General features: G+C 44.0%; 2 protein-coding genes across 3 annotated transcripts in view; one reads left to right on the plus strand and one right to left on the minus strand.

Annotated features, from left to right (window-relative positions):
- The window catches only part of TIAM2 (T-cell lymphoma invasion and metastasis 2), a 245,820-nt gene extending 228,844 nt beyond the window's left edge, over positions 1-16,976 (plus strand). For both annotated transcript variants that reach the window (XM_018053392.1, XM_018053393.1), the window contains 10 exons: positions 3,721-3,900; positions 5,797-5,915; positions 6,862-6,970; positions 7,564-7,622; positions 8,185-8,290; positions 9,226-9,313; positions 9,672-9,826; positions 11,062-12,678; positions 13,038-13,154; positions 16,596-16,976. In XM_018053392.1, the coding sequence (XP_017908881.1) occupies positions 3,721-3,900; positions 5,797-5,915; positions 6,862-6,970; positions 7,564-7,622; positions 8,185-8,290; positions 9,226-9,313; positions 9,672-9,826; positions 11,062-11,657 (1,412 nt within the window). In that variant the 3' untranslated portion in view covers positions 11,658-12,678; positions 13,038-13,154; positions 16,596-16,976. The remainder of the gene's footprint in view (positions 1-3,720; positions 3,901-5,796; positions 5,916-6,861; positions 6,971-7,563; positions 7,623-8,184; positions 8,291-9,225; positions 9,314-9,671; positions 9,827-11,061; positions 12,679-13,037; positions 13,155-16,595) is intronic.
- Positions 10,526-25,378, minus strand: part of TFB1M (transcription factor B1, mitochondrial) — a 61,766-nt gene continuing 46,913 nt past the window's right edge. The window contains exons 6-7 of the mRNA XM_005684933.3: positions 15,431-15,558; positions 10,526-12,497 (exon numbers count right to left, since the gene is read on the minus strand). Of these exons, the coding sequence (XP_005684990.2) occupies positions 12,287-12,497; positions 15,431-15,558 (339 nt within the window). The 3' untranslated portion in view covers positions 10,526-12,286. The remainder of the gene's footprint in view (positions 12,498-15,430; positions 15,559-25,378) is intronic.

Raw genomic sequence — 25,378 nt, forward strand, 5'->3', positions numbered from 1 at the left:
GAGGGGGAGGTTCCAAACTCATTTCAGTTTTCTGGTAACAGTGGATGTGTGTGCCTGAGAACAGAGATGTCGCTTGGCTATCACTTTGCTGTTAGATCACATCTGCATTCTTTTTTTTTTTTACCAATTCTTTTTTTCCTTGCTCTAAAAACTTTTAACCAACCATATAAGCCCCTGGAGGGAGTAGAAAGCAATGTATGATGTTTTCTTTCTTGTTAACCTTTTTCTTAAGCCTGAGGATCTACTGCAAAAAACCACCATGAGATAACTACTACCAAACTCACAGGACATGTGTTAACTAAAATGAAAACCTCTTAAGTGAAGCTGGTTTTTATCACAGCCCCTAGCTTGTCACTGAAGTACGTTTTATCTCTCTGCGTTGTTATCCTCTTATTTTATTTGACTGACTTTAACCGAAGACTTTTACATTTTTGAAGTCCAAGTAGACAGGGGTAACAAACCCGTCTCACTCTCCCCCTTCATGTCAACAGCAAACATTACTCTGTGGAGCTGGAGAGATGCCTGAATTTTGGCCCCTGACTTGCAGTGGGTCAGCTTGGGCCAGACAGTCAGTGCACTGATCCTCCTGGGTTTTCAGTGACCAGCCAGCCAGTCAGCTCAGCCTGGGAAGTCTGTCCAGAGATTTGATGGCCGCAGGGACCTTCTTCATGTGTAGGGTATTGGAGGGAGTGTTTGTGTCACAGTCCCCATCACCAAGTCAACAACCCTATGCCCAAGCTATTCCAATAATACCTATTGATGAAAATAATAAACAGACAGTAACAGGAATAGGAGAAAGTTTTATTTGAGCCAAACTGAGTAGGGTCTCAAACAGCCAGACACAAGTGAGCACAAGGACCCTAGCCCAGAAGACAGCTTCTCTGATTACTCTCTCAGGATTTGCTCCCGAGAAGCAGGGCTACCAGCAGTTTTCTGTCTTGTCAGAACAAAGAATACCAAACAAGTCAAGAATACATTCCTTCAGGGTTTCAAGAAAACCAGATCGGCACGTACAGAGCTAGTCAGTATGGCCTTGGCACCTGGGAAGGGAGTTTTATCATGGAAGGAGGACCAGCATTGGTGTCCCAGGTTGGGAGGCATTTAATCTTTATTTTTAACACAGATAATCTTTACTTCTGGTCAGTGTACCTTTTCTTTAATAATTAAAGAAAATGCACAATGTCTGTTTGATAATTCACAAACAGGCTGTTGGCATAAAATTCAAGTTAACTCAGGTATAAGCCAGGATGACTTCCCCAGACCTCAGTGCATAAACATTTCTTTTATTATGCCCTGAACCAGAAATGCTTAAATGTTATTACCAAAAGCTTCTTTCAGTCATCACACAACTCATTAGGCATGGGATTAGAATTCTCAAACTTGTCTCTCTCAGAAGATAGGTTTCTATCTTGTTCTTCGGAATTCTCATTTCTGGTGGCAGAGATGAGAGGACACTTTTAAGCTCAAGGTCATGAGCAGCAGTAATTCAGTCTGCATGGAGACCATCAAACAGATACAGGTCCCCAGAGGTCGCTCCCGTTCTGCGGGGGTCCTATAGTGGAAGGCATTTTATGAAAATATATGTCATCCTAGTTAAGGTCATCTGAACTGTCTCCAGGAAAGGTCACCAGGCTACCTGCATTCTCTCCAGTGTACTTGTAGATCCTGTTTAGGATCTGAACCCACTGAATCTTGAACTCTTAATATAAAATTCCCAGGAGAAAGAAATGATTCCCCCGAGAGGTGAATGCCTCCTTTGGAGTTAAGGTTGCCCTGTGTGCTTACTCTTGGGAAGATTTGCCACCTGTCTGGAAGCCAGTGAATCAGGGCTGTTTTCCGTGACAGTGGCAAGTGTTTGAGAGGCTTTTGTATTGGAACTTTTTTAGTTGTGTCAACAGGTTAATAGCAGCCAACTACATTTCAAGCCCCTTCTCTCTCTCATCAAATGCTTCCTAATGGCATTGCCATGAAGAATCTGGAGTTTGTGCTTCCATGTGTCTATTTCAGAACCAGGGAATGGTCTCTATGGTATCATGAGGGTGTGGAGGGTTCCTCCAGACACTGACAGTGTTCAGTCATGTCCATGGATGCAGTTCTGCCCTTCAGTTTAAATCCAGAACTTCATAGCATCTTAAAATAGGCTCAAGTTGGAAAATGAAGTCTTAGAGTGCTACCCTCTAGATGAAGTCTTAGAGGTTAACAAGACATAGCCCAAATCTATCTTGTCTGGTTCTTTAAACCAGAAACAACTAATTTCCTCTGAGGAATATCTTCTTGGCAATATAATAAACTAAAAGCATACAGATGGTTTGCTCAGTTCCTTGTCACGGAGATGAACGGTCATCTCACCATCCATGCTGTCTCGTAGCCATATTCAAAATGGTACTGCACCTCCTACAAGTTGTATTTTGCCTTTTGTATAAAACCCCAAATAAAGGTTTGTCTTCATTCAAATTGGCTGAATTCCAGCAGCTGGTGGACCAGTGCCAGCATGTGGAATCCAAAGCAGCAGCTGAGGTGTCCACAAGCACTCTGAAAACATTAAATGCACTTGGGCTCATGAGTGTCCTTCATGACACTGCACAGAGAGGGGGTTTTCACTGCCCGGGGCAGGTCTGAATCTGATGGAAGGTTTAGACTGCTCGGAGATGTGGAGGTGGAAGCTATAATGCTTGTCAACTTATTTTTTTTTATTTTTTAAATTTTAAAATCTTTAATTCTTACATGCGTTCCCAAACATGAACCCCCCTCCCACCTCCCTCCCCATAACATCTCTCTGGGGCATCCCCATGCACCAGCCCCAAGCATGCTGTATCCTGCGTCAGACATAGACTGGCGATTTTCTTACATGATAGTATACATGGTAGAATGCCATTCTCCCAAATCATCCCACCCTCTCCCTCTCCCTCTGAGTCCAAAAGTCCGTTATACCCATCTGTGTCTTTTTTCCTGTCTTGCATACAGGGTCGTCATTGCCATCTTCCTAAATTCCATATATATGTGTTAGTATACTGTATTGGTGTTTTTCTTTCTGGCTTACTTCACTCTGTATAATCGGCTCCAGTTTCATCCATCTCATCAGAACTGATTCAAATGAATTCTTTTTTACGGCTGAGTAATACTCCATTGTGTATATGTACCACAGCTTTCTTATCCATTCATCTGCTGATGGACATCTGGGTTCAACTTATTTTTAAAGGAAAAGGAAAAAAAAAGATCTTGCTTTAAAAATAGCCCTTAAGTGTACAAAATAAGTCTGTCCTAGGTCAGTGGAAAAAAAAAATACTGGTTTGTTTTGCTCTATGAATCTTGTGAACGGTATGGTTTAGGTTTGGATAGTACTGTTTTGTGGCTTTATGAATTGTTTGGTATAGACGCTGAAAAAGTGAGTTTCAATCTGTGGGTCTGCAGGTGAACGTGCCTTTAAAGTCAGACTCTGCTGCATTTTGACTCCATGTTCTTCTTTGGTCTGGGGCTGGGGCCCTTCTGGCAGCCGAGTAAGCTCCGTTTGTTCGTGGGATTCGTCACTGAGCGGTGATGCGGAATCCTTGTTGACAGCGAGTGCGTGACCCACTGGTGCAGTTGGTTTTTTCCTGGAAGGATGTCAGTAGGAGGGGTATAGCGGTGGATCATCTTTAATTCCATTAAAACCTAAAGGAAGTGGAATTTATATCATCCTGCTGTGCTCTTCTAAGGGTCTTTTAATCCATCTGCTTGCAGCTAAAACTGATAAAGCCTTTAAGGCTTTTCTGGATGCCCGGAACCCCACCAAGCAGCACTCCTCCACGCTGGAGTCTTACCTCATCAAGCCAGTTCAGAGGGTGCTCAAGTACCCGCTGCTGCTCAAGGAGCTGGTGTCCCTGACGGACCATGAGAGCGAGGAGCACTATCATCTGACGGGTAAGCAGCGGGGCCCAGGGGGACCTGACGGCCGCCACCCCCGGCCTGCGCGCTCCTCTCTTCCTCTTCCTGGTGTCACATTCGGGACATTTCTCAGCATCGTGATTGTTCCCCTTTAGGTACCATTTCGTGTGTGCAAACAGCTAGGTATTATGGCCACCCCTGTAGATGGGCACAGCATTTGGGCAAAAATCATCTCACTGGAATAGCCCCCGGGAGGGACGATTCCACTTTCAAAGAACATAATTTAAGCTCAGGGAGTTGAAATAAATTGCTTCGGGTCACGTGTCTAACAAATAGGGCTACCAGGACCTGTGCCCGGGCCTGTTTCCCCACAACTTTGTGAGGTTCTGTGTTGTTTGCTGATCCGTTCTGCTGTGTGAGGCTCCACCTTGTGGAGAGCTGTGAGCGGAGACTGAACTCCCAAGGACAGATGCAGCTTTACAGCTGACGCCGACGTGTCTTCTTGGTAACCTCAAAAATGTTCTATCAGCCGAAGTTTGTCAAATACACAGGGCCCCTCACTTTGATAGTAGAGTGGAAGGACTGATGCTAAAGCTCCAATCCTTTGGCCACCTGATGAGAAGAGCTGACTCATTGGAAAAGACCCTGATGCTGGGAAAGATTGAAGGCAGGAGGAGAAGGGGGCGACAGAGGATGAGATGGCTGGATGGCATCACCGACTCAACAGACACAAGCTTGATCAAACTGCAGGAGACAGTAAAGGACTAGGAAGCCTAGCGTGCTGCAGTCCATGGGGTTTCAGAGTCTGATACGACTTAGTGACTGAACAGCAATGAGTATCCCTTAAAGAGATGCTGTTTGGAGAGTAAAGGGGATTTGTTCCCCATGTGTCAGAACTAGGAGATCCAGTTAAGCTGCACCTGATAAGCACATGGAGAGGGAAACAAACTTACTAATAAATACTAGTATTACTGAATAGCAAACAGTGCAAAGTGTAAATGAAACGGTTTTTCTGTGACAAGCATATTGTATCATAAGTAATAAGGATAAACTTTTTGGCATGAAAGTTAAAACTTACAAAGGATACAAATTATGACTAGGATTAAATTGCTGCGTGTAATAGTTAATAGTTCACTTTGCACTGAGATGGTCTTTAAAAGGGGTCTGTTAAAAAAAATTGTCTTCTGAAAGTCCCTCTTCTAAAGATGGAATTAAAATCCTGAATCAGAAGAACAAGATATGAAAAATAGTGAGTTTGGAGGTGACTTGAAATTTTGCTTTTTGACCTTGACAAAAATCATTGTCCCTCACATGCCCATGTAGAAAGTTCAAATTAACACCAAACATAAATGCAAACAGTTGCTCTGGAAAGGGGATATTTATGAAGGCTTTTGTAAGTTCTTGTTGAAAGAACTGTCATTGATCACTATTCCAGTTAAGTGGTCCGGAAGGAGGGTAAAATTTAAGAGCAGGTATCCTATGGCTAATTGGCCTTGGGTTTAATTCTGGCTCCTCCTCATGTCTGGCAAAAACCCCCCTTTGCACCTGAATTTTCTCATCTGTAAAATGGGAGCAATAATAGGTCCTATTCTGATTGCATTGCTGTGGGGATTAAATGAGATGCCTCATGTAAATCACCTAGAATATGCCAGGTAGAAAGTGCTCAATAGGTGGGAGCTGTTACTGTTAGTGATGCTTTTTATTTGTACTCTGCCTCATTTCAAGGAGAATTTGAGGTGGAAGATAATTTTGCTGCTCTTCATTATAACTAGATTACCATAGGCTATATAAGCCCTACCTGAATGATGCTACTCTTAGTTAAGAACTGTTCTCAAATTCTGGCTTGAATCTTAAGGTTTTTCATTATTGCTGTAGGGTAGGATTTCAAACAAATCAAAACTGTAAAACAAATTATTACTGTGTATTTTGCAGAAGCACTAAAGGCAATGGAGAAAGTAGCCAGCCACATCAATGAGATGCAGAAGATATATGAAGATTATGGGACCGTGTTTGACCAGCTTGTAGCAGAGCAGAGTGGAACAGAGAAGGAGGTCAGTAGGATTTTCGGATTCCGAGAGGCTGAATGCCTGTGACCATGGGTCTGGAGGTGACCTCCAGACCAGGCCACCCAGTTAGGGCCTTCCTACAGGAGAAATTGCCTAAAATTTTTCTTTTTGATCCTAATGCTTATAATAAGCCACACGATTTAGGTGTAAATATATAAAATTGATTGCATTGGTCTAAAGACGTAACCATCTGTTCTGTTAATAAATACTATACCAAAAGAACTAGTACCTAGCTCGTATCCATCTCTCTTCCTCCTTTTCCTGTAGAGCGTGAGGTCAAGACAAACCCCCGAGGCTAGACTATAAATGGAGAGCTGGGGCTGTAGGAGGGGAGGGGAGGGGAGGGATCAGCATGTGGAAAGAGAACTGAAAGCTTTTCCTTTTTTTCCCTTTTCTAACCTCAAGTATTGGTGGCTACCTCCATACTTATAAAAGCAGTTTAAGTGGAATTTGACAATTTCCCTACTTTTCTTCTCTGGCTGGATTACCAAATTTAGCATCTTGAGCTTTAAAAAGTCTACACATAAGGAGCAATGTAGTTTAAGTAGAGAAAGGCAAGAACAGGAAACAGCTGGAATTTTTTTTTTTTAATTATAGTCAGTTTCAATGTTGGTACCTCTTTTATTAGCAGGCCTCATGTGGTTTCAAAGGCACTTGGGATGAACTTTGACCCTGGGGTGGGAGGAATGTCATCCCACAGGTCACATACAGTGTGTGTGCCTTGGAGCAAAATGCCTTCACCTTTATTTTTCAGTGTGGTGCTTAGCTTATATTTTCAAACCTGCTATTTAAGGCCCTGTGTTCATGGGAACCATAAAAATGGAACATACTTGACTTTTAGCCATGACCATATATGTGTGGTTCCTCTCTCTCCTGAGCGACCCCCGCCCCTGGATTTCCTTGTCTTCTTGATCTCGTTTTTACCATTTAGGTCACAGAACTTTCAATGGGGGAGCTTCTGATGCACTCTACAGTGTCCTGGTTGAATCCATTTCTGTCTCTAGGAAAAGCCAGAAAGGACCTTGAACTCACAGTATTTGGTTAGTATTCCATTCACAAGAATATAAACTTGAGGGGCTGGCAAGAATGAAGAACTTCCTAAACCCACAAACTCCTGATTTCCAGGACTTAGAGTCACTGCACTAAGGGCTTTGACTTAACATGGGCCGCTTCCAGCTCTTTAGAAGCCTTGCCCTGTACACACACGACCTTCTTCTCCCTTCTGCTGCTTGGCTTGGTGGATCTGGCCAAGTGTTACAGGAACAGAGCTCCTGGGTCTATTTTTGAAATCTGTCATCTTAGTTTGCTGCACTCCAAAATGTCTTAATTCCCACCGAGAGCTGGGAGAGGGGGCATAGACTGTGTGTTCTCACTGAGATGAACCCCATGTCCTCAGCTTCTGATATAACAAGAATTCAGAAAACAAAATGCCAGGATCTCGTTCAAACAATAGCTTTTAAATAAGCAAGTACTTGTGCGTGATTCAAATATGAACAGAACGAAGTACTATTTATTCACCCGTGTGTCAGCATTGTGGAAACTTGAAGAGCTTTGTTCTATTAAAATATTCAGCTTCAATTCAATGTTAGGAGAATTTGTATTAAATAATGACATTTCTTTCTCTTCTCTTTAGTTTTTAAGAGAGCTGTCATATTGGTTTATAAAGAAAACTGCAAACTGAAAAAGAAATTGGTAAGACATGAATTAACTTTGGTCAAAGCTAACTTTGTGAACTGTACCTTCCTGTTACTTAACTGGGAAGCCTGCTAAGGACCAAGGCCTGGCCAACTGATGTGGCTTATTCCTGGGGTAACTGAGCAAATCAGATAGTTGGGGTATTTCTTATTCTCCCCATCAAAGATGTTTGTTTGAAAAGATGTAATACCCATTCTGGGGGCCTACCTAGAAAAGCAGCTTTTCTGTCCCTAAAAATGACCCATGTTTGCTCCATACAAGTCAGTCAGACTTTTGGTTTCTTTTTAGAGGTGGTAACATGAGGTCATAGGAGGCTTGCTTGTCATTATTGCTTAGAAGCCTAGGACTTCTGCTCCCCAAATTACAACTCTGCCCTGTCCACATCCCATCGGAGAGCTTCCTCAAAGCTGGGGCTCACCTGACCAATTCCCTTCTGCATTCCGAGCCCCACACAGCGGCAGGTCTGCACCAGGGACAGCACCCAGTTCCTGCCATGCGCACACGTACCCTGGGAGCCAGCTTGCTCTAACCCTGCTCTTGGGGGGCTTTCCCCTTACAGCCCTCAAATTCCCGGCCTGTGCACAGCAATGCTGACTTGGATCCGTTTAAGTTCCGCTGGTTGATTCCCATATCCGCGCTTCAAGTTAGACTGGGAAATACAGCAGGTAATTGTTGCGTGTCGTATAAATGCCAGGAAAAAAAAAAAAACATCTTCAAGGAGTTTTCAAACTATGGAATGAAAAAGTAGGAGGAAGGAACCTGGGGATAACTTCTGGTATTTTACAGGCAAGGAAAATGAGGAAGAGAGATTGTTGTGATGTCTCTTTACAGGCTTTGGAGGAAGTAAATGCTAGAGGATGACTTTTCTTTGCCAAATACTTCTCTTCATTGTTTTCTTATTTTCACTGTTTATGGTTTTCAACATTTTCCTAATATCTAACATTTCTAGTTATTCTAATAATTTTAGGGTAATATCTATCCCTAAAATTTGTTAAAGAAACACAGGTCCACAAATTTTTACAAAATTTGAAATACCAGAAAATTCCTCAAGATTCAGCAGTATTACAAGTGATACAGAAAAAAATTTTCCATGCAAAATGTTCAGAGATCCTTCTAGAATAACCCTGTTCTGGTGACAGTGCCTCTGGTGATGGAAAAGACCACCAGGCTGAGGCCCGCAGTGACAGTCTGGGTCCCTGTTCAGTTTTTGTGGGAAGTACTCGTGTTTCCTGGACCATGATTGAGTGTGGTGCTGGCTGCCTTACCTAAAGTGCCTGAGCCCATCCTATTGTTCCTTCCAAGAAATGAGGTTGAAAAATGGGGTCCACTTACCTCTTTCCCAGAGATAGGGCAAAAGCACCAAGGTGGATGGGAAATGTCAGCAGGAAATGTACAAAAAGTAACTAAACATATTTAACTTTTTGTAACTATTGTGGAAGTCATACACAGAATTGGGCCCCAGAAGAAAATGATGCGAGTCAGGATTGGGAATACTGAACTCTTTTAAAAAAGTTACTAGAGTGTGGGTTTCAAGTTTCACCAGTGTCCTTTATCACAGCATCTTTGGCAGAGTTGCAGCCCCTGGCTTCTTTCTACACAGGGACAGAAAATAATTCCTTATGGGAGCTGATCCACACCAAGTCAGAAATAGAAGGACGCCCAGAGACCATCTTTCAGTTGTGCTGCAGGTATTACTGCCTTCCGAAAATGAGAGCCTGTGGGAATGAGACCGAGTTATGTTCTCTTAAAAATAAACCCATTTTTAGTGCCCTCTTGAATTTTGATGACTTCAGGATCACACCCCCACTCTGCAAACTGGCAACTGCGGCTCTAGTAGAATAATACATTGATTAAATATACAGCCAAAGCTTAGTGCCTGCAGGAAGTTCAAGGACGATCAGTTCTCCTTTTGTAAGTGACAAGAGACCGCGGCATGCAGAGGCTGGGCTACTTGCTGTCAGTCTGCCCTCATGCAGCACGGGAGGGCAGCAGACAAGGGGACGCTGGGTGAGAGCAGAAACCACCAGTGTTTTCTCTCCCCTCCAGTGACAACGAAAGCAAAACCAGCATCGTCAAGGTGATTCGAGCTATTCTGAGGGAAAACTTCAGGCGCCACATAAAGTGTGAACTGCCCCTGGAGAAAACATGTAAGGATCGCCTGGTACCCCTTAAGAACCGCGTTCCTGTCTCAGCCAAATTAGGTGAGAATTCGTCTAGCCTTGGGTGTACTCAGGAGAACATGATGACCTTCTCTGTAAGCACGCATGCTCTTTGTAAATGATCTGCAGTAGCTTTCTAAGCTGTAAACCAGACCCCAACACACAGGACGGAATGAGGTGGTCACTGCCATTCTGTTTAAGAAACCTAAAGCATGCCTCTCCCCAATTTATACAGTATAACCACCCCCAACCCCAAATCCTTGTCTCCACTAGCTGACAGTCTACACTTCCTATCTTCTCTCTTCCACTGAGATGTACCGGAGTCAAGGGACTTGGTTCTGCTCATTGCCACGTTGGCTTTGCCAACAGTGCAAAGCCTCTAGAGAAGGTCAATACTAAGTAAATAAAGGTCAAAAAATCGAATATACCCACTCTTAGTAAACCCACTGTATAGATAAACATTCCAAATCCTGCTGCTCTTAAACTTTGTTTTTTAAAACTTTTAGCTTTCTATATAGCTATTTTGTTAATATCACTGATCTAGTTTTTAGTCTTGCAAAATGTATCTCTTATTTTTGGTAGTTTGACCTCTTCAGATTTACCATATATTTTCTATTTTTTCCTCCACTGGCAAAATAAGCTACAGCCATCAAAAATATACTACTGTCTGCAGAAACACAACTGAACTCCCCCTCTTCCTTTCAACCCAAGAGAAAGGAATTAAACACAAATACACGTGTGTGCAACTCAATATTCTTATTAAATCTCAAAGTTGATGAGAAATCCAACACAGTTCTCATGAGAAAAAGAGCATTTTTCAATCTTTACCTGAGCAGCAATGGAAATAAACAGGTGGGAAGGTGGGCAGAGAAAGAATGTAATCTTAGTTCTGAAACTACAAAGTACTTTAGTAAAAGAAAGGAACCTAGATTTTATTAGCCACTAACTTTTAAATTTATTCATTAGCAAAATAAGAATCCTAGCCCTTATGACACTTCATAACTTACTCTATCTCAGTAATTAAGTTCTGATAACTGATCATCCAAAAATGCCAAATTCCCCAACTTAAAATTTCAACTACACATAAGTAAAAAAGGTCCATATTTGCAGTATCTATATTTTTTTTTTTTTTTGCTCAAGTCCCAGGACAGTTGGTAACTGAAGTGAAATGAAAAAATGTTAATTAAGATGTTAACTCTCATAACCTCCAAAGCCAACATTACCCATTCAGAATCAGTTCCTCCGTCATAAGGGAACGTGTGCTTTTCTCATTGCAGCTTCATCCAGGTCCTTAAAAGTCCTTAAGAATTCCTCCAGCAGCGAGTGGCCGGGGGAGCCAGGCAAGGGCAGCTCCCTGGACTCGGACGAGGGCAGCCTGAGCAGCAGCACCCAGAGCAGCGGCTGCCCCCCTGCCGGGAGCAGGCAGGACACCCAGCAGCACCCCCACTCGGGCCTGGCCGACTTCTCCGACAGTCTCATCAAAGAGAGCGACATTCTGAGCGACGAGGAGGAGGACTACCCCCAGGCTCGGAGGCAGGGCAGCCCCACCAAAGACATTGAGATCCAGTTCCAGAGACTGAGGATCTCTGAGGACCCCGACGCTCACCTGGCTGAAGAGCCGCCCGGCAAGGATGGGCAGCCCAAGCTGGTGCGGGGGCACTTCTGTGCCATCAAACGCAAGGCCAACAGCACCAAGCGGGACAGGGGCACCCTGCTGAAGGCACAGACGCGTCACCAGTCCCTGGACAGTCATCCTGGAAACGCCAACCTTGATCTCAGCTCTGTCCTCGAGCGAGAATTCAGTGTCCAGAGCTTAACGTCGGTTGTCAACGAAGAGTGCTTTTATGAAACAGAGAGCCATGGAAAGTCCTAGCACAGTCCAACCCAGATATGGGTTACATTGCTGGTTTCACTGTTAAACTGGTGGCGAAATGAAAATTGCAGAAACACTATTCATTAGGTTTTGTGCAGGATACATTTTCCCACAAATAGCTGTAAAGACTTAAGTTATTTTAATTTATTGTGGATCAGAAAACTAGCTTAAACTGGTCAGAATTTGTAAATTACTTAGTTTATATCCCTTTTGAGCAGGTATCAAAATGATTTAGAATCCTTAAGACGAATGCATTCTAATTTATGTAGAAAAAAGTGGGGAAGTTGTGATTAATAACTTTTAAAAGGTCATTTTTTCTCCAATACTTTCAACTATTAGGTTTCACTTTATTTAAAGCATATTTAAATTATTCTAATGTGGGTTAGGGGTACAATGTGCAGAGACTTCATTTTTGTAAGGTTGTAATAGATGCTGTTTATACTAAACATGTCACATCTATGCAGTATATATATGTATATTAAAGCTTGTACTGTATCTTACTTGATATTTATTCTCTTTACCAAGCTGTAAAAGGGGAGTAAGTCACAGCCGTGAGCACATATGAGAAGTTCAACACCTGGCAGGCTGGCAGCCCCTGAAGTAGCAGCTACAGTCTGCAGCTCTCCTTGTCATCCTCTTTTTTCTGACTTTTGCCTGAGTTCTTCTCTGAAATTGTAAGCAAAGAGGTGTGGGTCTTCATCACACATTTTTCGGTACACATCGCAGAGGCTCTTAAAATGTGAGACAGTGAGTTGGGTAGGTCGTAGAGTCGGGTCCACATCTGCCGACTCTAACAGTTTTCCTGTGCTTTCTAATCGCTGAGCTTCAGGGAATAACATTCTGAAAGGAAGAGGAAAAAAAATCAGATTTCACTTAAATTCTACAAATGATGCTGCTTCCTTCTCCCCTCCTTTGAAAACGGCATGGTTCCGACAACATTAGGGAGTGGAAGAGGAGCCTCTGCAGTGGCCTGCGGGCCCCAAGCCCGTGGAGGAGGCTCTGCTTACACCACCGGCAACAGGTATGAACCCCCAACTGAGGGCGGAGCTAATCTGACAATGTGAGAAAAATCTTTAAGGGAAATTTATCATATGCTCAGCTGCATTCTCAGAGAAATACAAGTTTGTGCCTCACATTTTAAATATAAAAACTGCATATTATTTCTGGTGCAGTTTTGATTCTCTGTCACTTGAATTTACCAGCCTAAAGTTAGAAAACATGTGAAAACAAAGTTATTTTCCTCTTTAACTGAAGCATCCTTAAAATTGACTCAAGTATAAATTGTAAATTTCATCTAACAATCAGATTATTGTTTTAAAGTGAATAGTGAAACTGACTGAAATATTGCAAAGCTACACCTAGATTCTGTTTTCTTCTCAGAGGTTCAACAGAACTTGTCTCAAAGGGCTTGGAAGACGGCGTGGCAAGAGGAGACCGAGCTCTCTTACAGGCTGATGGTCTTCTCAACCAGGAACGCCAGGTCCCCACATGTTCAGGGTGAGTTGACTGCGTTCAGCTTCATGGCAAGCAGGGGTCTGATCATAATTTCTGTGATCTGAGACTGCTGTGTGGTGTCACAAGACTTGGTCCATCTCTGCACAGGGGGTGGCATGTGTGACGTGAAAGGAGCTCATTACTTAGCTGGGGGTTGTCTTGGAAATGCTAGGGCCAACTCTGGGCTCAGGCCCGTTCCAGGACTGCTACACTTAGGATGTACTTTCTGTGATTTTTTTTTTCCCTCCCTGACCTCCAGCTTGTGTCCGACTTGTGGCAAAGCATCCTGGCGGGGCGGGGCGGGGGGGGGGGGTGCGGGGGGCACTGCGGCGAACCAGAGGGGTGCCTTCACTCTAATGGTACCAGGATAGCCAGCGGCATCACCAACTAGAGAAGTAGTAACTTCCTGGTGAGCATGAACACTGGCCTAACTAGAGCCAGCCAACGGCAGGCTGAGGATTCTACCTGTCCTGTCAGAGCCTCAAGGGTGGGTCTGTGGATTCCAATGGTTTCAGGAGGCAGCTGTCCAGCTGGGCCTGAAGTAATTTCACATGCTAAGGGGACTCTTCACAAAACCAGAATGAGAGAACTGAAATGGAGCTAGCTTTTAGAAAATAGTGCGTGCCAAGTCACTTCAGTCATGTCCGACTCTTTGCAACCCCATGGACTGTAGCCCACGAGGCTCCTCTGTCCATGGGATTCTCTAGGCAAGAATACTAGAGTGGGCTGCCATGCCCTCCTCCAGGGGATCCTTCTGGCCCAGGCTCGAACCTGTGTCTCTTTACATCTTGTGCATTGGCAGGCAGGTTCTTTACCACTAGCGCCACTGGGAAGCCCTGGAAACTAGTATATGCCTCTAAAGCTAAACTGATGTAAAGAACTACAGTTGACTGTATTAGGTGGATATCTTAAAAAAACACATTTGCTTTCCTGCCTTCTTAGACTATGTGGGCCTAGTCACTTGTTTTCCTGTCACTGGCTATCAAGCATCACTGGTGACCTTGAGGCCTCTCAGGCTCACACACAGGAGCTTTCTGTTAATAAAAACAGATACACATGGATCTCACGGATACTCCAGACGTTGTTCTGGCTACTCAGAAGTTATCTTTGCTTCCTAATTTTAAACATGTCCTTAAAATCTTCAAGATATAGCAACCTGATGGAAAGAGGGCATTAAAGAACCCACTTAGACAGTGTGTGATAGGAGATACACACATATTTGGTCTCTATCCTAGGTTCCTGAGACAGAGCTTCTAAAATCTTTGGAATTTCCTGAGTAGGGGGTGACAGGAACATCGTTTGTTATTCATAACAAGCCCCTTTTGATCACACCTGAGTTCTGTGCTAATGAGGTGATTCTTGGTGGCCCCTGGAAAGCATCAGGCTAGGGGACTCAATTATGTGACTGAAGGATGCACCACTCACTGCATGTCTGAGGAAAGAAGAGCTGGAAAACTGAGCTTGATCACCAGCGGCCAAGGCTTTACTCAGTCCAGCTTGGGTAATGAACTTCATAAAACCCCCAAATAATAGGGTTAGGAGAGCTTCAAGGCTGGTGAACACACGAGGTGCTGGGAGGTAAGAAACCTCGAGAGGGCATCCCACCCCCAAACCACGTGCTGGGCCTCTCCTCCAACTCTGGCAGTTCCCGAGTTACAGCCTTTAAAACCAATACATGAAGGTAAGTGTACTATGAGCCATTCTAGAGATTATCGAGGCTGAAGATGGATGAGATCATGGAAACTGCCAATTTATAGCCAGTCAGAAAATACCAGCAACAATCTGAGACTCGCCACTAGTGTCTGAAGTGGGGACAGCCTGGTGGCACTGAGCTGAGGGGCTGCGTTAATACCAGGCAGTGAGTTATCAGACTTGCATTACATTGCACGACACCCAGGTGGTGGTTGGAAAATTAGGGAATTTTCTCGTGTTGGAGAAAACACCACATGTGTAGTGACAGAAGTGTCAAGAGTAACAACAGCTCAGACGGTTTGAGTCCTGAGTGAAATCATGACCTCCCAGTACAGGCTCACTGTAAACTGTGTGATGTCAGTTTTAGTTTGTACTTATGACCAAACAAAACCTCCCAGTGGCATCTGCGGTTAAGACAACGTTTTGCTTTCTCCTCAGTGGCTGTCAAAGTTTGTTCATTGCAGGATCTGAACTAAGAGTAATATTTACAGGCAGTTTGAACAATCATAAAAACATTAGTTCTTAATCTTGGAAGGTGATTGAGGAGTGTGTAAAAAGTGCTACCGAGCAGGAAAAAACATTCTTACCCGAGCCCTCGATGGCAGTATTTCCTTCGGAACTGAAAGGCATTCTGAACCACCTTCTCCACCAGCTTGAAGGGCTGCTCGATCCTGGGCTGGGGCAGTGGGGTGAAGTGCACCACGCCTGAGTCCACCTTCATTGCCAGAAGACACACAGCATTTTACTGCCTGGTGCAGTATATTAAACGGTTTATCCTCGCACAGCGCAGGAGGGTGGATCTCCTCCAGGCATGTAAGATGCACACTCGCCTCTGAGCTGCCGCAGGGACTCCCAGTTGGCTGCATCTGTTCTGTAATGGCAGCCACTAGGCCTGTGCTTAAGTTTAGAATGCGGTTCTTACAATGGCCGTTTAAGATTAATCCAAGTAATCTTTAAAGTCTGTAGGCAGGTAACAGCATAACAATATTTAGCTTTTGAATGAGTGAAAAAATAAGCTGCAGCAGCAGTTCCACGTGTAAGGCTGGACTTCAAAAGCCAGAGACGTGGCAGATGGGCCCCCAAGGGACCACTCAGCCCTAAACTCCCCAGAAAGAACATCAATTAGGACACCACTTCTTTCGGATACAGACACTGATTAATCAGCTGGACTGAATTCATGCTCGTTGTCTGCATGGCCACATAACTTTCTGCTAATAACTTTAAATGTCCCACGAGGCACAGGCAGGAACCAAATGGAATGGAAACCACCAAAAATACTACTGTTTAAGTGTTAAGCTACTACCAGCTGTTGAGATTCTTTATCAGAAAATAAAACTTCTCAGGCATATCCCTATTCTAAAAATGGACTCACAGTGGTTCACAAGGATATATTCAAAACAACGCTAGAAAAATACTGAAAGTAAAGACTAGGAGAGGAAATAGTCAAAGCAGCTACGACACACAAAAGCCTGACAGAGACGTGGTCTAGGAAATGGGAAGTCTACTCGTAATTTACAAAAGCTTCAGTCTCTAAGGGATTATTGCTAAACCTGCTTCTTAGAACATCAGCAATTTATGAAGTATGGGCCATACCACCACTAGTCAAAAGGAATCCTAGGTTTTAAAACTCACAGGGGTTATCACGTTCTCTCGGGAGGACATGCTCCTAAATATCATTGTGGCTACAAAATTATTCCTTCAAATGGGCCTGTAATATATAAGGATGGGGCAACTTCTGTTGTTTGTTTTTAGGTTGGAGGAAAAGTATTCGCACGTGATATCAGGATGTGTGGATGAGAAAGACCCAAGACAACCAACCTGGATGTGCTTTCAGAGGCGCCAGAGATGTTTCTCCTGCTAGGTGGGGTCTGAGCCACCTGGAACCACCCTGCTGACCTCCCTGTGTCCCCCCCTACCCCCATCCCCATCACTGAGGCTGGCAAATGCTGAGAATGTTCTAAGCTGGAGAGTGAAAGCTGGCAATGGAGAGACTTTGCACCTGAAAATGCTCCCTAAAATGTCCATCTTCAGACTGTTTTAGTGTCGATTATATGCCTTGGGTGGAACAGTTATTCTTCCACTGCAGAGTGACTATCTCAATGTTCTTATTAAATTTTAATCGTTTTTTTCAAATTGTGCTGTGTTTCTCCAAGTTCACAAACAAGCACTTCCTTTCCTGTAGGAAACCAAGTGTTTCAGCTAAAAGGCCAGGACTTTCCTTAGAGCTTCTCAAAAACACCACAGAACAGGATCCAGTGCCCAGAGAGGCCTGTGGTCAACACAGAGGAGAGGGGCACGGGAGAGCACATGGGACTGGGGATCGAGTGAACTCAGCTGTTCTAGACCGTTCTCTCGACGTCGCCCACCCCTTTCTACCACCTGCGCTCACTGGCATTCCTGTCCTGACTGCTCATTCTGCCAACCCTCTATGACTCAGCCCCTTGAATCCTTTCAATCCAGTCCTTCCAAATTAGTTCTGAAAGGATTCTTCCAGTCAGCAGCCTGCCAGTCTCCAGAGAAAATAATTTTTTAGTAAACTGAGATAAAATTAAACCCTACCCAACCCTAAACCCACAAAATATTATCAAAACTCTAATGTTCAAAATACTATTACGACCAAAGGGCACAAAAACAGGGATAGATGCATTCTCCTTCCAGGAAGAAACCGCCACTCCTACAACCCTTGGATTTAAAAATGTGGCCTCATCTTTATTTGCCTGATTTTATTCCTTTGAGATATAGCTGGTATTTACAAATACAGGCAGCATCTGTTTTTAGTTTTTAAAAAGTTTAAAACCCAGTATAAACAGAGCAGCTCTCCATATAAACTGTAGCAGTAGACTTCTAAAGTTTGAATATAACTTTGATACCCAGTTAAGTTGGCTAATAGTATGTTTCAGATAAAAGGAAATCTCCACTCACAATCAAATACAGTCACTATTTAGCAGAGGATCACAGAAAACTCAGGCAAAAAAGCTCTTCCAGCAACGTGTCCTGCTTCTCTGGGAGACCTACACCACCCTCTTTTCTATACCTGCCTCCAAACACACTTCTCAGAGTCATGCTGTAGGATGGAGCCCATTTTCTGTAGAACCACAGGAAAGCTATTTGGTAACTATGGTAATAGATTCAAAAATGCTTTTTACTTATAAATGAACGCTTATTTAAAATTATAACCATTAAACTTCCTTGCCTGAGTTTTAAGTCTGTTAAAGGGTTTGATTCCAAAAAAGAAGTCAGCACGTGGGCACTAGAGGTAGCTAAATGCTGCCAGTCCCTTTCCAAACTCAGCCGGCCAGTATACTAAAACGACCTACTGGAATTTCAAATTAGAGCGTTTACGACGTTAGGTGTTTGACTTTCCAACCCACCGTAAGGTCAATGCTGCACAAAGCGGAGGTTCTGCTTCTCAACATGAGCAGGCTGGAGGCGGATGTCCCACTCCCCAGGCCAGCGCGTCTAGGACGTGACTGGTTATGGGCTCAGAGCAGCACTTTGGTCTCATGGGAAATCTAGGGTAAGAAGCTATTACATCTCAGATATTGCCAGCTCAGATCCTGAATCAGCACGGTCCAGGGAACACTGAAGACTGTGCAGCTGTTTCTGACTTTGAGATGATCATCCTAACATGTCAGAGAGCTCAATAACTACCTGGCAGAGAGGTACAGAAACAGTGCTGGCCATTATCTAAGAAAAGGTCTTCAGCAGCTCCCATGGTGTTCAGGACCATTAAAGGATAAGCCACTGGTGAGGAAAAATGCCTAGGAAGTCACAGTTCACTTAGCCAAGATAGGACCACAACTGGGAGAGGACAGAGGGAATGATGCGAACAAAGGATGACCTACAGGGAATAATCAGACTCCAGAAACAACACAAGGATTCGACCTTCAAGGTAGGACTGTCTCAGACAGATTCGTGTAGACGGCATGAAGGGTACAGAGATCCTGAGGTAGGAGAGTCACGTTCGGCGTCAGGTGAAATGAGAGTCGGGGGAGCACGCTGGGGATGCTTGGTTCCTCCCTAACCAGTGCTGGCTCACTCCCTCAGGGTTCCCATGCCCATGCCTCCGTCAGAATGCCCTGGCCCTGCGGCTGTACCTTCCCCCGAGAAGGGTAGTGGTCACAGTCACTACTGCCTGTGATATTACAGTCACGCAGTTTATGCCTGTGATATTATAGTCATGCAGTTTGGCGAATGCCTGAGTGTGTTCCCTCTTTTCCTTCTTCGAATGATTAAAAAAAAAAAAAACAACAGATTTTAAACAGGCACAGTGTTTACTCTGGGACCATAAGCATGTAAGAAAAGTGAGTGAGCTGAGGGCATGAGAGAAATAAATCTAAGAGGCAGCCAAAGTGAGGACAGAGGAGGGAGAGGGTTTTTTACTGTGTATGTCATGTAAACACAAGTATGCATGTAAATTAGGCCTACCAGCAGCAACAAGACATACGAGGGTTTCTTGGTCCCAAGAAAGGGCACAATTTTGGGGAGGCGAACGCTTAATTTTAAACAAATACAAGAGGGACAAGGACGCACAAATACCGGATTAGGATATTCTGTTATCCTTAACTTGGAAGTACCGAATGATCACAGGGAAAACACCTTTCTAAAACCACAACCTTTTCCACAAACCATGACTTCAGTGTTTGTGTAACAACATCCCCTGGAGGCACCTGGGAATGGAGGAGGTTCCTTCTAAGGGCTGGGCTGCGGCCAGGGCCTGACCTCTGGTTTTGTTTCATGGCTCCAGAGAAACTCCAGCACCTCTGAATCAGTCAGCTCCTTGGGGGTGGCTTCAGTCTATACAAAGTGAAGTGAAGTTGCTCGGTCATGTCCGACTCTTTGCGACCCCATGGACTGTAGCCTACAGGGCTCCTCCCTCCATGGAATTCACCAGGCAAGAGTACTGGAGTGGGTTGCCTTTTCCTTCTCCAGGGGATTTTCCCAACTCAGGGATTGAACCCAGGTCTCCTGCATTCCAGGCAGATGCTTTAATCTCTGAGCCACCAGGGAAGCCCCTCAAACTTACCAGTAATTGCTGCTGCTATAGATATCTCCATCACTATACTGAGAAGACGAATAAATGAACGTGGATGCACTAATTCATGAGTCACAACTGTCAAAGAGGCATGCAAGCTGACTCGTCAGCACATTCCCTCCCTAAGAAAACTACCCAAGGTGCGAGCTCTTATGCTGAGAGGGCCTGCAGAGGCACGGGGCAGGAGCAGGCTCCTGCAGATGCTGCCGCCACGGCCGCTGGTGCTCAGCCTGAGGGCCTGGCCACTCATGGGCACAGGGTGCCAGATTCCCCCAGCCCCCGTGCTCTCAGCACCCAGACCCGCTCTCCTTGGTGGAGGTGCCCTCTTAACTGTGTTCACGCTGTCCTGCTCTTCCTGTTTCTGACTTGAAAGACTATCTTTGTAAAGACGAATTCCATAGCTACCGGATCTCTTCCCTTCACATGCTGATTTTACTAGTTTAACTCACGGAGTCTGGGGGGACCTCCTATGTATGTAACCAGAGGTATAACAATAAATAAAGAGAAATGATGGCAACTGACGTAAGCTCTCTAGTTTGGCAACATCACAAAGTCCACGCGAACCTGCCCAGGACGGCAGAACGTGGGCCAGGACTGAAACGCAGGAGACCCAGTGGGCAGAGAGGGAGAAGCACAAGGCAGGCAGGCAAAGGGGGGGAGGAGGAGGGGCGGTGAGCTGAGAGCCAGGCCGGGACGAGGGGCACTCAGGCCACAACCCGAGACGCTACCAGCAAGTGAGGATGTTGTTAAAAAAAAATCCTGGTTCTCAAAATAACATGCAAAGCAAACAACAAACACAGACTTACAGGTTGATCTCCAGGTGTCACTGCAAAATCCAAAGACTGTCTTAATATTCTAAAATAATGTGATAAAAGACACAGAAAGCAAGCCTTCAAGATCCTTTCACATGAAGACATTAAAAGGAGCAACAAAATGTTGGAAAAATAAAGTAGTAAATAACAGAGAAATGGCAGCGTAAGCCACATCAGAAACATGGCTGAATCGCACAGAGCCGCGGAGCTGGGTAGCCTCATTAGACATTCGGGAGCACCCGGTAGCCAGAGAACAGTCATCTTCATTTAAACACAGTCCTCACTGTAATCGACTAGTCTACAAACCACCAATTCTAAAGGATCAAGTGTTCAGAGCAGCTTAAAACATTATTTTAAATAAAATGACCATAAAGGTGGAAGAAAATAAAACACTGATTGTGCTCATAGCTGATACTGTTAATATTCTATGATGGAGTCAAGAAGAGAAACATTCTTTTAGGATTAAGTCAGTCACTTTAAATTTGTGGGACTGGAACAGGTAAACTATCTTAATCTAAACCTAAACCTAAATTATTTTTTAAGGTTGAAGAGAAAATAAACGAGAAAAGACACTTAAAAAAAAAAATTCAGAACCTCAACTTTCCATTGGAATTAAGTGGGCAGTATTTTAAACACACTGAGGGCCCCAGGGCTTCTCCAAAGCGGGATGATCTCCTATGTGGGCAGGAGTGAGACACACAGGTCTGGAGAACCGCCTCCCACAAAGGCTTGGTATCCCTATTTCTTCTCCAACATTCAGTCAAACGACTGATTCTTTAAACAAAAGCTTGTCTGAATGTCCAGAATACTGTCACTGAGAAAAATACACCAAGGGAATCGCATGTCATTTTTTCTTAAAAAACAGATACATGAAAACATTTTAAAGAAAACAATTGGGACTGCTAAGTCACTTGTGGATTTGGCATGAGTGAGAAGCAAATGTTTCTATTTCAGGCTACAGAGGTGTCAGGGTTCATTCGTTTCCAGAGCTTAACCCAGACCACCACAGAAAGGAGCGACTCATTATAATGAGACTTGAAAACACATTCTGTTCTAAATGGACGGGGCAGGGCTGTGTGTACAGAGCTTCAAAAATCACAATATTCCGGGCTTAAATCCCACATTCCTGCTACTTACTCATTTTATGGACCTTACATAACTTCTCAGGAGCTTAGTTTTCTCACCTCTAAAAATGAGATATTTCTTCTCTCTCATAGACTTGGTTTAAGTATTAAATACCAGGACTTTGCTGGTGGTACAGTGGATGGGAGCCTGCCTGCCAATCCAGGGGACATGGGTTTGATCCCTGGTCCGGGAAAATTCCACATGCCGCTGAGCAACTGAGCTTGTGTTCCACAACCACTGAAACTCATGCACGTAAAGCCCGTGTTTCACATCAAGAGAGGCCAACTCAATGAGAAGCCCCCCCACTCACTGAAACTAGAGAAAGCCCACACAGCAACAAAGACCCAGCGCAGCCAAATATAAAAAAAATTAAATACTGTATTGCCTCAGACAGTACTAAAGAGTTGCAAAATTAATAAAATTACACTCTTATTTAAAAATTACACTTTTAATCATGTAAAGGTAATGTATTATTGTTATTTTATATACTAAAAATCAGTTTCTGAACTCATTCAACAAATATCACACCTTGAAAATAAGCCAGGCACCATTCCTGGCACAGCACTGGCAATTAACAAGACAGCAGGAAATCCTTGCCCTTGTGAGGTTTACATTCTAGAGGTCTTAAGCCAGAGTAAGCAGGAGAGGGGCTCAGAGGTGGTAGGTTTCTTGATTTATTTTCAAGTTTTGGAACAAAAGAATTTGTTGACTGGATACTGGGTATTGAAACAAAGGATGCTTTTAAGATCCAGGGATGCGTTTGCTGTTAACAGACACTGGGAAACTGGGGAGAATCGCTGTGGGGAAGATCAGGAGTCCAGTCCTGTTCCTGACAGATCTGAGACGTCTATCAGTGAGTCACGTCGCCAGCTGGATATACAAAACTTGGGTGTTCAATGGGGAAGGGCTGGGAAGAGAGATGTACTAAGATAAACAAAGATAAGGTTTACCTAGAGAAGCCTCTGGACTTAAAAAGATTTCTCTGTACTCGCTACATTGGCAGTGGATAATTATGTCAATGAATTACATTTCACTGAGCTTCCCTGGTGGCTCAGATGGTAAAGCATCCGCCTGCAACGCGGGAGACAGGGGTTCGATCCCTGAGTGGGGAAGATCTCCTTGAGAAGGAAATGGCAACCCACTCTAGTACTCTTGCCTGGAGAATCCCACGGACGGAGGAGCCTGGTAGGCTACAGTCCATGGGGTCACAAAGAGTCGGGCATGACTGAGCGACTTCACTTTCACTTTCTAGCTCCTTTTCCTTGGGCCTCACTGTGCGGCTTGTGGGATCTCAGTTCCCCCACCAGGGATTGAACCGGCCTGGGCCATGTCAGTGAAAGCACCAAATCCTAACCTCTGGACCACCAGGGAAGTCCCTCTGGCTCCTCCTTTACAAAAGAAATTCTGCCTTGTGTTAAAGGTCTATAGTTAATGAAAGTTATTTACATTTCAGAGTTTGCCTTTTAAAAACAGGTGGTTAAGGGACCTCCCTGGTGGTCCAGTGGGTAAGATTCTGTGCTTTCTTTCAATGCAGGGGGTGAGGTTTTGATTGCTGGCAAGGGAACTAAGATCCCAAGACACTGAGGCGTGGCTGGGGGTGGGAGAACAGGCAGTTAACACATTATAGGATAAGTGTACTCATCAAGACAGAAAAAAAATCAAAAAGTTCTTGAAAACACTCAAGTACAGGGACTTCCCTGGTGGTCCAGTGGTTGAGAATCTGCCTGCGAGTCAAGGGGACGCAGGTCTGATCCCTGACCCGGGAAGGTCCCACATGCTGTGGAGCAACTAAGCCCCAGTGCCACGACCACTGAAGCCTGCCTGCCGTAGAGCCCACGTGCTCCACGACAAGAGAAGCCACCGCGGTGAGGGGCCCGAGCGCCACGAAGAAGAGCAGCCCCCACCTGCCACAACTAGAGAAAGCCCAGGCTTAGCAACAAAGACCCACTGCGGCCAAAACTAAATAAATTACTTAAACAAACAAACAAAAAACGCATACATTAAAGCACGCTGAAGCCATTTACCCTCAGGCGGCTGTGTGATGCGGGCACCCGAGCAGGGAGCAGTCCCCGGCCCCTCCCTCCACCGGCCCCCAGTCAGCCTCAGCACAGGTGAGCGTGCACAGCCACCAACCACACACAGAGCGGAACAAGCCGAGACACTGAAGGCATCTGGTGGGCTCCTGATACGGCAGTGACGGCAACGCTGTGAGGGTCAGCGCCTGAGATTCAGCTCTACTCCTTCCAGCACTCACACGAAGAACTGCTTATATATCTCCGTGAAATCAAAGAAGGAAGCTACGTTTATGTATCAGAATTACAACACTATGGCTAAAAAACAAATGCACAGACATTCGACTTCAAAGAGGAGAAAACGATACGTATCTTGCTAAATGCCAGACTTAGAGGAGATTAAATCCAACCAACAAAACACTTAGAAAGATCCAGATAACTGAAACATGCATTTTTGTTAGTCACTGCTTTTTAAAGAAATGAGTAACATCTAACATGGCTATTAGCAGTAGTAAAAATATAAACATCCAACCATACGTAAAATTTTCTTCCGTTCTCATAATGGCTATAAACGCACAGCTTGTAGAATTAAAATTACTGAGATAGAAAACAATGAGAACCCAAAGCAGATGAAGATGAAACGTGTCTGTCTCATTATTCATGGCCTAGCACCTCAGTGTTTCCTTTTGGTTTCATCTAAAATGTTTCATCACATTATTTCGATGTAATTTCTTTACAACATTTTCTAAAATCTATTAAGTTATGCTTTAGAAATCTTTCTCAGTGTAAAGGCTAACAGAAGAAAATTCAGGATACCTACCCCTCACCCTTCCTGAAGAAACACTTGTAGGTTTACTGATCAGATTCTAGTCATCAGCTGGTACTGGATTTTCTTTTTACTTTTATCAAAATATATATATTTAAACCTGTCTTTTGAATGTTTTAGTCTGAAAGCTACCAATTTTGTGAATTTTGATTTAACACAAGTCAGAAGCACCAGAATAAAAAGAAAGTCTTACTTAACTATCATTTGCAAAGCACAGTCTAGTTAAAAATATTTCAGACCACATTCTTTAATTGGGGACATAAAGTAATAAACTATCTCCCAACATAGATAAAAGTTCAAAAATAAATTATAACTATGGACTAAAACATAGAATTAAAAGAAAATTCTGTGAGCGCCCAAATAATTCCTCCTCTGTACATTGTGACACAAGAGCATTTCCAGCTTTCAGGTTTCGACAAATCCTGTTGTAACAACAACTCCCTCCCTTCCCCGCCTCTCTCGTCTTAATGCTCCCACAGCTCAAAAAATGAGATGGAGAACCTGGTATTTATCTTCCAGCACCATCAGCAGTTTTCACCTCGCAGATTTCTGTGTTGCTCGTTGCTATTTGCAAGTTAACTTGGTGGAGTTTTATCATTAATATTCAGAAGCTGTGAATTGAGCCTCATGTATGTGTTGTCTCTTCAACAGACCTTATTGGGGTTCAACTGAAGACGACTGACAAGAGAGTTAAGATACTGAAGGCTACTGACAAAAGGTATGGA

Source organism: Capra hircus, chromosome 9, assembly GCF_001704415.2.
Source record: "Capra hircus breed San Clemente chromosome 9, ASM170441v1, whole genome shotgun sequence".
NCBI lineage: Eukaryota > Metazoa > Chordata > Mammalia > Artiodactyla > Bovidae > Capra > Capra hircus.